General features: G+C 41.2%; 1 protein-coding gene across 1 annotated transcript; it reads left to right on the top strand.

Moving 5' to 3' along the window:
• RBM43 (RNA binding motif protein 43) lies at nt 498–11,304 on the top strand. Its single transcript, XM_005676158.2, has 4 exons — nt 498–605; nt 6,863–7,070; nt 8,124–8,212; nt 8,967–11,304. Exons 1-4 carry the CDS (start codon nt 603–605, stop codon nt 9,696–9,698), a joined length of 1,032 nt encoding a protein of 343 aa, XP_005676215.2. The 5' UTR covers nt 498–602; the 3' UTR covers nt 9,699–11,304.

Below are 11,888 nucleotides of genomic sequence, written 5' to 3'. Positions count from 1 at the left end.
TTTCTTAGTCGTGGAACTGGATTTCTGCATACTAGTCAGCCACCTACTTTTCTTATTCATGCTCTCTTTGACTCTGAAGCTATGTATATAGATTCCCGGTGTCCCAGTAGGTGTCTGGCTGAGGAATCTGAGCACAGGGTGGACAGGGTGGTGAGCTCTTTTTTGGCAGGGACAGTGAGCCGTCCATCCTGCGCCCTGCGCACCTGGCTACTGGCCCTGGGTAGGTGACAAGAGGAGAAACAAGCACGGCGTGGTGGGAACAGGGCTAGGGAGATAATGAGGGCGTAAAGAAGGATCATTCAGATTCTACTGCGCACAGGACACAGCCGCGGGGAGAATCCCCTCACTCCCACCGAGGAATCCTCCGGCCTCTCTCCAGCTTGGTTTCAAAAGTTGCAAAACTATCGGGGGCGTCCTGACAGCCGCTGTCCCAGGTCCCTGCTCCCCTCCCGAGGCCTCCAGGCCGCAGAACGGCGGGGTGGGGTGGAGAGGCGGTCTCCAAGAGAGCGGGAACAGAAAACCGAAACCAAAACCTGTGCGCCCGCCCAGGCTCCCCCAGCTCTGGGCCCCGCCGGCAGCCGAAGGCGAGTCTCTTCTCCGCCATGGCAAGTTGCTTTTATTTTGGGTTTTGCAGGGCGGAGTGGTCCCCGTGTCGTCATCCGGTCCCCCAAGATCCAGAGGACAGGCGTGAGTGAGGGGTGACCGGAGGAGGCGCGAGGAGGGACCCCAGAGGCAAACCCAGCCCAGCCTTTCCGCACCTGCCGGGGTGGCAGTTGAGCGCGCTCCTGAAATTGACCGCGGCTGTGCGGCCAGCTCCGAAGGCGCGCTTCGCCGCGGCCGCCTCCCGCACCGAGTGCCCGGCTGTCCCGGACACAGCCGTTTGGTCGGGGAGTGGCAGTGTTAGGGCTAACTGTTGTCCTCCCACGCTTTGGGGAACAGGAGCGCAGAGAACTGCCCAGAAATGGAGGCCACCGTTTCCTTTGTTTAAGGGCCAGCCCGAAGAGTTGGAGCCAAGGACACAAGTTGGGAAAGCAGCGTGGTGTCTTAGCGGGAATTCTTTTATCCTGTGGCCTTAGTTCTTTCTCTAGACACAAAGGGCTTTGTGTTGTCACCATCTTTGATGCCTCGCAAGAATTGTTAGCAAATTTAAGATTTAGACTTCCGTGTTCTTTCCATCGGGTGGGGAAAATCCCTTGGAGGAGGACATGGCAACCCACTCCAGTATTCTCGCCTGGGAAATCCCATAGACAGAGAGGAGCCTGGAGGTCTACAGTCCAGGGGGTTCCCACAGAGCGGGACAAGACAGGGCGACTAAGCAGGCAGGCTCCTTTTTTCCATCAAGCGCCTGAAAACAGTGGCAGGGGCCTTTTATTTCAGGTGAGAAACGCCAAAGCAGTTGTGAGTTTAAAGTGTGATTTTGTTTACCGAGGGCGGTAAAGGCAACGTGAATGAAACCAAATTTAAGAAAAGGAATGTAGGTAAACGAAGGGACAGGGGAGCCTACTGGGCTGCCATCTCTGGGGTCGCACAGAGTCGGACACGACTGAAGCGACTTAGCAGCAGCAGCAGCGCTTTCCTTACAAAAATAAATTCAGTTTTTCTTTATATCTTTTTGCTTTCTGATAGGATGGTCAAAAGTCTCTTAAAACGATATCACTGATACAGGGAAAATGCCATCTCCTTGATAGCTCCTGGTCAGAATGTTGCTCTTATTTCAAAAAAGTTGTATCTCCATGTGACAACTGTTGAAAAGGCTATCTCCAAAACCTCTCTTTTTCTTCTTAATGGTGGATGGAAGAGATGAATAGCGGTCTGTTGATATCAAAGATAAATTTTAGACATTTGAATAAAGAAACATGACACTAGTATTGCTGAAGGTAGTGGCGAAGAAAAGATTTTCTGAATTTAAATTGATTGAAAGGTTTTCTTTGATATTGATGAAGGACAAAAAGGATGCTTATTCATTAGCCACTTTAACCACGGACTGTTACAGCCAGATGCATAGTAAGTCAAGACAAATCTTGTATGAAACAAGATTCCCTGAATGTCTGAATAGTCTGTCATTTTTTTTTCTTCTTCTAGAACTATTTTGAGATAATTACATCTTACACTTGGGGCTAGAATGCAGGAACACATTTTTATATTTTTCCTGTCTCCTATGCAATCGAGTTGTCCCAAATATTTTAAGAAACTGTTTTGCTCCATTGAAAGTACCTGATATAACAGAGTCAATTATGAATTTCCCTTTTAGGAGACACGAAGGACCTTTGCTTTCTTTGTTTCAACAGAAGCTATTTGCATCCTCCACTCCTCTGTCCCTTTGTTTTGCTGTGAACTCTGTTTGCATTTTTAATTAAATTTGACCACTAATTAAAATTTGACCTCAGCCATCAAGGTCTCTCTTTCATGAAGCCTTCTTTGACTGCTTTAGCCAGCATTAATCTTGCTTCCTAATTCTGAATGGCTTCTATTGTGTGTTTTAGCATTTTCTTGTGAATGGCCTTGTATCCTTTTCACATTTTTGGTTGTTGGTCTGTTTTTGTAAAGAAGACCTTCCTCTTTTCGTGTCTACCAAGCACTGCTAAAATGATTTATATATGTGTCTGCCTCCTCCTCGCCCATAAGGGAGGTCCCCTTTGTGTTTTGGTAATCCTAAAGCCTGTCCAGGTGCCCCACACATAATAAATGTTCAGTAGATTTTTATGGTGGAACAATTTCAGGGTAAGGGGTGTTTTATATCTGTGTGCGTCATCTTTGGTACCCAACATATTGCCAGGGATAGAACACATGCTTAGTTAATACTGTATTAGTTAATTGATCAACTGATTGACAAGATATTATGTATTCTAAGAAAGGCAGGTACATTTTTGCCACCCTATTTTAATAACTATAGGCTGAAATGTCAAAGGAGATACTGAGAGATCAGTTATTATTGGCTTCAGTCATTTTCTATTGAATTCCTGTTGTGATAAATGACGATTTCACGGAAGTGAACTCTGCCTTTTCCCTTCTTCCAAGTTTGGAAGTTTAAATAGTATTTTAAATTCTCTTATGAATTATTTTTGTTTCTTTCATAAAACACTTAAGATCTTGATAGTATTTACATGATTTTCTGTAATATAAGTTAGACTTTTCTTTTTTTCTCAGCTTCTGTTAGTTTTGCCTTTAGGGTTGAATGATTCCATATTATTCTGTAATCATATTTAAGTCTTTGGTAAGTTTGAAGATTATTACACAATTCATCTAAAAGTTTATGAGAGTGTTCATGTCATTATGCAAACAGTAAGTATTGCTTACAGCAGGGACTAATAGATCCTGTATTACTTTTTCTCCTTTTGGTCCAATATCATGTGTGTTTTTCCTTTTTCCAGTTACAAAAAAATATTCCTAGCAGCTGTGTCAAATAGAGTCTTTATTTGTAGTCTGTAATTTATTCCAAACATGCCATGCTTTAATTTTCTGATGATCTTTAGGCTTGGGCTTTTTCAAATACCAGAAAGCGGGGGAGGGGTGTTTGCTCTGGGGTGCCAGCACCCATACTAGCAGGTCAGATTCTCCCTAGAATGTTCATTTAGTTTTGCCTTGCTGCTAGCTTTTCAACTAATCATTTTGGTTTTGGTCCCTTTTTTAATTTCTGACGTTCTGCCAAGAAGGTTGTCCCCTTTCCATTGAAGTCCCCACTTCTTTACTCTGGGTTTCCCCTGTCATATCCTTCCACATACTTTTATGTCTTTCCAGTCTTCAAGAAATTTGAATCTCTCCTGTGCTGCTGATTGCTCCCCTTAACTGGATTTATTCTCTTTTTAATTCTATTTTCATTTTCATTTTAATGTACTTTTGGGATAGGACATTGTATGTGTGCTTAGACTGTTTTCCTTATCTGGGAGGTCAGAAGCAGTTTGCCTATCGACAGTAAAGTCTGACTCTGAGTATACAGAGTCCTCTGAACTGAAAACCAAGACATCTTTGTGATTGATCAACCATGACTTGGACCCATGAGACATCCTGTCCTCCTTGGGGATAATTTAGGAATAGATTATATCCGCGTTCTGGTGCAATCAGGCTGGACTACCTATACAAGCATTGTGAGAAGTTTATAGGTCCAGTTCCCTAAATGAGCTGGGGAATAAATTAAAACATTAATATAAGAAGTTAAGAGAGAGTGTATTATAATCATAATCCCTTATGATTATACAGTGGAAGTGAGAAATAGATTTAAGGGACTAGATCTGATAGACAGAGGGCCTGATGAACTGTGGATGGAGGTTTGTGACATTGTACAGGAGACAGGGATCAAGACCATCCCTAAGAAAAAGAAATGCAAAAAGGCAAAATGGCTATTTGAGGAGGCCTTACAAATAGCTGTGAAAAGAAGAGAAGCGAAAAAGCAAAGGAGAAAAGGAAAGATATACCCATTTGAATGCAGAGTTCCAAAGAATAGCAAGGAGAGATAACAAAGCCTTCCTCAGTGATGAAGAAATAGAGGAAAACAATAGAATGGGAAAGACTAGAGATCTCTTCAAGGAAATTAGAGATACCTGGGGAACATTTCATGCAAAGGTGGGCTCAATAAAGGACAGAAATGCTATGTACCTAACAGAAGCAGAAGATACTAAAAAGAGGTGGCAAGAATACATAGAAGAACTGTACAAAAAAGATCTTCATGACCCAGACAATCACGATGGTGTGATCACTCACCTAGAGCCAGATATCCTGGAATGTGAACTCAAGTGGGCCTTAGGAAGCATCACTACAAATAAAGCTAGTGGAGGTGATGGAATTCCAGCTGAGCTATTTCAAATCCCAGAAGATGATGCTGGTGAAAGTGCTGCACTCAATATGCCAGCAAATTTGGAGAACTCAGCAGTAGCCACAGGACTGGAAAAGGTCAGTTTTCATTCCAATCCCAAAGAAAGGCAATGCCAAAAAATGCTCAAACTACCGCACAATGGCACTCATCTCACATGCTAGTAAAGTAATGCTCAAAATTCTCCAAGCCAGGCTTCAGCAATACATGAACTGTGAACTTCCAGATGTTCAAGGTGGTTTTAGAAAAGGCAGAGGAACCAGAGATCAAATTGCCAACATCTGTTGGATTATTGAAAAAGCAAGAGAGTTCCAAAAAAAAATCTATTTCTGCTTTATTAACTATGCCAACGCCTTTGACTGTGTGGATAACAATAAAATGTGGAAAATTCTGAAAGAGATGGGAATACCAGACCACCTGACCTGCCTCTTGAGAAACCTGTATAGGTCAGGAAGCAACACTTAGAACTGGACATGGAACAACAGAGTGGTTCCAAATCGGGAAAGGAGTATATCAAGGCTGTATATTGTCACCCTGCTTATTTAACTTCTATGCAGAGTGTATCATGAGAAACGCTGGGCTGGAAGAAGCACAAGCTGGAATCAAGATTGCCGGGAGAAATATCAATAACCTCAGATATGCAGACGACACCACCCTTATGGCAGAAAGTGAAGAAGAACTAAAGAATCTCTGATGAAAGTGAAAGAGGAGATTGAAAAAGTTGGCTTAAAGCTCAACATTCAGAAAACTAAGATCATGGAATCCAGTCCCATCACTTCCTGGCAAATAGATGGGGAAACAGTGGAAACAGTGGCTGACTTTATTTTTCTGGGCTCCAAAATCACTGCAGATGGTGATTGCAGCCATGAAATTAAAAGACGCTTACTCCTTGGAGGAAAGTTATGACCAACCTAGACAGCATATTAAAAAGCAGAGACATTACTTTGTTAACAAAGGTCCGTCTAGTCAAGGCTATGGTTTTTCCAGTGGTCATGTATGGACGTGAGAGTTGGACTGTAAGGAAAGCTGAGCACCAAAGAATTGGTGCTTTTGAACTGTGGTGTTGGAGAAGACTCTTGAGAGTCCCTTGGACTGCAAGGAGGTCCATCCAGTCCATCCTAAAGGAGATCAGTCCTGGGTGTTCATTGGAATGACTGATGTTGAAGCTGAAACTCCAATACTTTGGCCACCCGATGCGAAGAACTGACTCACTAGAAAAGACCCTGATGCTGGGAAAGTTTGAAGGCAGGAGAAGGGGATGACAGAGGATGAGATGGTTGAATGGCATCACCGACTCAATGGACATGAGTTTGGGTAACCTCTGGGAGTTGGTGATGGACAGGGAGGCCTGGCGTGCTGCAGTTCATGGGGTCACAAAGAGTCGGACACGACTGAGCGACTGAACTGAACTGAACCGAGAGTGAACTCAGGGAAGGATCTGCTTGCAGCTAATCCTGTGTCCAGGGTTCCATGGTCTGCAATGGCACGTGCTCAGTGGTTAGGTTGTATCTAGATGTGTGCTGAAAGGTAGGGTTTACTCCACTGCAGTCCTAATATTATTGGTAGGGTTTCATTCATTCTTTTATGGTGACTTTTCCCTAGTTTTGACCAAAAAGAGAATGTATTTCTTATTGTCTTATGTACTTTCAACTCTACATTCAAGAAGACAGTCAACTCCAAACTACCACATTTTGTGATTAGCTTGACTTAAAAAAAATTTTGATTTAGAAAACTCTCTTAATTTTTTCCTTTGTGATTGCTATTATTTTTAGGTCTTTCTAACATCTGACAAATATTAAGCAGTGTTTTCCATTTCTTAAAAAAAAGGCTTTACATTTTCCATTCTAACTCTCAAATTTATATAGCATTTATGATGGTATATGTTGTGAGGCCAGGCTCCTTTCCTTATTTTTCTCTTCAGGTATCTGATCAGTCCCAGAGGGGCTTTATTGAATAAAGTCTATTAAATAAAATAGCCTTTCCCACTGGTGTTTAATATTGCCTATATTAAGTAGAATCATATACTTAAAAAGTGTCGTATTGTTTCTTTCACAGGCATCAGTTTTGAATGTTAAGGAATCCAAAGTTTCTGAAAGAACAGTTGTAGTTGCTGGTCTTCCAACTGATCTTGATGACCAGTTACTGACCACAGTAGTGAAGATTCACTTTGAAGATACTGACAGTGGGGATGGCGTTGTTGAAGATGTGATATATCCAACAAGAACGAAGGGAGTTGCATATGTAACATTCAAAGAAAAAACAGGTATTTCCAAATCAAATGTTTATAACCTTAGAAATACTTCTGGAATGAAATTAAAAATTGAACTGCAGTAGAATAATTCATGAGATGGTTGGATAGCATCACCAACTTGATGGACATGAGTTTGAGCAAACTCTGAGATAGTGAAGGACAGGGAAGCCTGGTGTGCTGCAGTTCATGGAGTCACAAAGAGAAGGACACAACTTAGTGACTAAACAGTGGCAGCAACAAAAACAACAACAAAATAATTCATGGGATTTGTAAAGTTTAAATTTAAAAAACAGTAATTCTATTCTTGAATATAAAAGTGGCACAATAGTGCGTTAGGAAGAATATATGTGAAAGTGCCTTATGATAGAGTTGTCAGCAACCGAAAACGTCTTAAAGACTTCTTCTTGTTTTCTGTATTTTATATCCATCTATATCATGAGATAAAGGTGATACAGTATATTGTAGAAAACTTGTAAAATACAGAAAAAAGCCCCACAAAAGCTATCCATAACTTCATAAACAAGTACTGTTTTATTAATGGCAAAGTTGGACTGGGGAAATATGGCTTGGGTCTGAGGTCACATTGATCCAGTCTCTCCCTGGCCTACACCTGACATAGGTGAGAAAGTTGGGTGTGCGGAGCTGTTCACCCCTCTAGCCTCGTGGATGGTGCGTGCCGATGCCTTGAGACAAGGGGGAGGGAAGGGGAATTGGTGAAGGAGGCTGAGCAGGTCAGCCAGTGAATCGGAGGAAAACCAGCCAGAACAGTGTGATATCCTGGATTCAGAAAGGTGAAGTCTCCTCATGACCGTAATTAACAGAGTGGTGGGGGATTTACTTTTAGGTGTTTGTTACATATGTAACATACATAACAAACATGTGTTATATATATATATGTTTAAATTTTAATATGTTAAACTAGAAGGAAAAAGGATTTAAATGCTGAATTTAGAGGAAAAACAGAAAAGGTGTTTTAAAAGAACTGAACATCTCTATTACTATTAATTAAAATAATTATTACTGTATAATGCCACAAAACTTTCTGAAGGCCCCCCTTCCACTTAGTTGCAGAGAATGTCGTCAGGAAAAAGAAACACTGTATAGAAGGCATGGCTGGATCTGCTCAACTCATAGTCTCCCACGTCAGTGAAAAGGTAGGTGTGATGCTGAAGGCATGTTGATTGTCTAGATCCCATGTTTTCTGCCAAGTGTCTCGTACACGGGAGGCACAAAGTACCCTCACCCTGTGACTTCTAAAAAGAAAGTGCAAGGTCCTTAACCTGGGTCAGTGTTAAAAGCCAAACCTGTGTCTTGAAAGTTTTTTGGTTATTGCTTGTTCTATTTTCCTGTTTTTCTATGATGCTCTTGATACTTTTAAAGTGACAGTGAGCTCTTATACTGTCATGGATGATGTCTGGCAGCTATCTAAAGACTTATTTTGTGGGGTAAAAAACCAATTTGGATGAACATTAAAAAGGAGCTTTGAAGACACAGGTAAGGAGGAAGTAAGAGGAAAAAGTAAAATTCAAAGCATTGATTTAAAACTATTCTGTAACAAAGGTACGGTTCTCTGCAGCCATCCAGTGACCTTCTCATGAGGAGGGAGGGTTCTCTCCAGGGACCCCTATCCACAGAGCACCCCTGCAACAGTTTATCTATGCGTTCTGCTTAAAACTTTGATTCAAAAAAGCATTCTGCCTCTAAATAATATTTAATCAACTCTATTTGGGAGAATCCAGTGAGGAACTGTGAACCTCAAAAGGAACACTGTGGCCTTGATAGGTTGTGGGGCCCCTTGGAGGACTCGTTAGGGCTGCTGCTGGGCAGACAGAAAGTGGCAAAACAAGAATGTATTTATGCAGTCTTTCCCCTAGGTGGTGCTGTTTTAACTTTTCTGTTTAATTTTAGGTCTTCAGCTCTGTAAAGGCTGTCCTTGATCTTTCTGTTTTTCGGAGTCAAATCCGTCTAGAAAGTCTGGTAATGGACCTGAAAATGGAAATCCCAACGTTATGCTTAAGTCCTTTGGAAGCCAATGGAAGAATCTCCGTTCAAGGAACATTTCTGGCTATCAAGAAGCTCAAAGAATCTTTGCTATTAAAAGCAAGTTTTCTTTCAGAAAAAAATAGGAATAGACAGAGCCCCAGGGGAAGTACACGGAGAAGTAGTCACTCTTTAAAGCCCCCCAGGTGGTTGACACCTGAGGCTACGAAAAGAGGAGAAAGTCTTGTTCTTGACACAGATACTTTCCTTTACCTGAAAAAGAAGACAGACTTTTATGAAAGCACACTGAGAACATTGCATGTTCTATGTCAAGAGACAGTGGATGGTGAAATTACCACACTTTGTATAAAGAATGCTCAAGGTGGTTCTCAGTCAAACAATGAAAAACAGGTAAAAGAGTTCATTGAGAAATATTCACATGCTCTTCACTTTGAGCTTAGAAAGGAGACACTTCTTTTAGAAGGAAAGGAAGATAGAGAGAAAGAAAATATTAAGCTGGCATGCAAGCAGCTAAGTTTGAGGTACCTTCATGTTCTGGTTAATTTCTATAAGACACACATTGATGTTATAGGGCCTCCTTCTGACACATACGTGTTTAAAAAAGAGGTCATGGAATTAATAAGGCAAAAAGTTAGGTAATAAAATCCTCAGCAGTAGTTACAAGAAGGGCTGATTGATTCCTTCCCTTACTGAGCAGTGGTGATGTCATGCATGATGCCAGCTTTACACACATTATCTTATTTAATTTTTTTTTGGCTATATCACACAGCTTATGGGTTCTTAGTTCCCCAACTAGGGATCAAACCTGGGCCCCCTGCATTGGAAGCTCCAAGTCCTAACCACTGGACTGCCAGGGAACTCCCTATCTCATTTAATTCTTGTGACCATCTTTCATCATAGGCATTGCCATTCTTATGCTACAGGAGAAGAGACTAGGATTTGAGAAGGTAAAAACCCTTGTCTGAAGTTACGTAGCTGTCCATCAGTAAGAGTTAAACCCAAAGATAATATCTAAGGTATAAAACTTAAAAAACTCACTAAACTTTGAGGAAACCTCACTTTTTCTGCAACCCCAAATTCTTAGGAAAAAAAATAGCCTTCAGTGAACTCAAACTGGGTCTCTGTGACAACCTCAAGGGGTGGGAAGTGGGAGGGAGGTTCAAGAGGGAGGGGGCATGTATATACCCATGGCTGATTCATGTTGATGTATGGCAGAAACCAACACAATATTGTAAAGCAATTATCCTTCAATTAAAAATAAATAAATTTTAAAAAGAGCCTTCATTCTAATATATAAGAAGTTTGAATGATTATTATTATGCCATAGACAATATTTATACATTTATAAAGTTATATAGGCTTAACATTTATAAAGTTCATGTTTACTATTAATAGAATTAAAATGTTAGCAAAACTTGCCTGAGAATCTACTTAGATGGTAAATATTTCTGATGCAGGTAGTCACTACTTGACTAAATCCCATATTGGTATAAGGCTACTGGACATACAGGACACTTTTCCTGCCGCTTACTTAGCCTAACTGCTTATATAAAATGTTGATTCTCTTGTTGAAATTATGTAGTGTCTATTTTATAGTTGTAAAAGTAATAGCATTTCAGCAATAGGATCATGGATGATGGGAATAATAGCATACACTTACTTGCTAGGCATAAGTTTAAGTGCATTGCGTATCTTTACTTATTCAGTCCTGACAAGAGCCCTGTGAGGTAGGCGCTGTCTTTATCTCCCTTTCTCAGATGAGGAAACTGGTGCCCAGTGACGTGATGTAACTTGCCCATGCTCTTGGTTAGTGAACTTTTCTTCTCCCTTTCATAGTCTTCTGAATGCTACTTAAACACTTGAGAAATGTTTCCTTAAAGATGACAGAAGGATTTGAAAATTTTTTACTGAAGAAGGGAAGTAAAACTTATAAGTCATTGGGTTGTCTGTGATTGTCCTGCATTTTAATTTAGCATTAAGCCAGTTTTCAGTATCTGGGGCACTGCAAAGACCCTCCCAGGATTATAAAACATACATCTTGCTCATCTCAACATAAACAAACATGATTATGATGATTTGAACTGTTTGTAGCAGTAGAAAAGCTTAAGACAAGTCTATGTGCTTTCCTTTTTCTTAGCTACCTAAATCCCAACTATGTAAATTATCTCCATTTCTTTAAATGTCTTATTTCATTTCTGTACGGCTAAACTTTTTGTCATGGGAAACTTCTGTTTATATTAAGTACAAAGGAGATCAGCCCTGGGATTTCTTTGGAAGGAATGATGCTAAAGCTGAAACTCCAGTACTTTGGCCACCTCATGCTCAGAGTTGACTCATTGGAAAAGACTCTGATGCTGGGAGGGATTGGGGGCAGGAGGAAAGGGGATGACAGAGGATGAGATGGTTGGATGGCATCAGGGACTCGATGGAGGTGAGTCTGAGTGAACTCCGGGAGTTGGTGATGGACAGGGAGGCCTGGCGTGCTGGGATTCATGGGGTCGCAAAGAGTCGGACACGACTGAGCAAATGAACTGAACTGAACTGAACTGAAGGTATCTTTAAAAAGATGTTTGATTTTCATTTTGCTTCTGGGGGTATTGTCTCAGTCTAGGTCCGATCAGGAGAGAGGAGGCGCACAGTAATTTGAACAGGCAGTTTAAGATAAAGGGAATTGGGATAAGGAGGGATTGGCTCATAAGAAATAGAGAAAACTCTACCAGATATAGAAATAGCAGATATAAGGAGTTTAGATAGAGCACCCGATGAAGAACCTCCTCCCATCCACCATGCACCCCAGAACTGAAATCCAGACTTCGCTGGAGGGTTTGT

The sequence above is a fragment of the Capra hircus genome, chromosome 2 (genome assembly GCF_001704415.2).
Source record: "Capra hircus breed San Clemente chromosome 2, ASM170441v1, whole genome shotgun sequence".
NCBI lineage: Eukaryota > Metazoa > Chordata > Mammalia > Artiodactyla > Bovidae > Capra > Capra hircus.
Note: the sequence above shows the minus strand (reverse complement) of the source record. Positions and strands in the feature narration are given on the sequence as shown.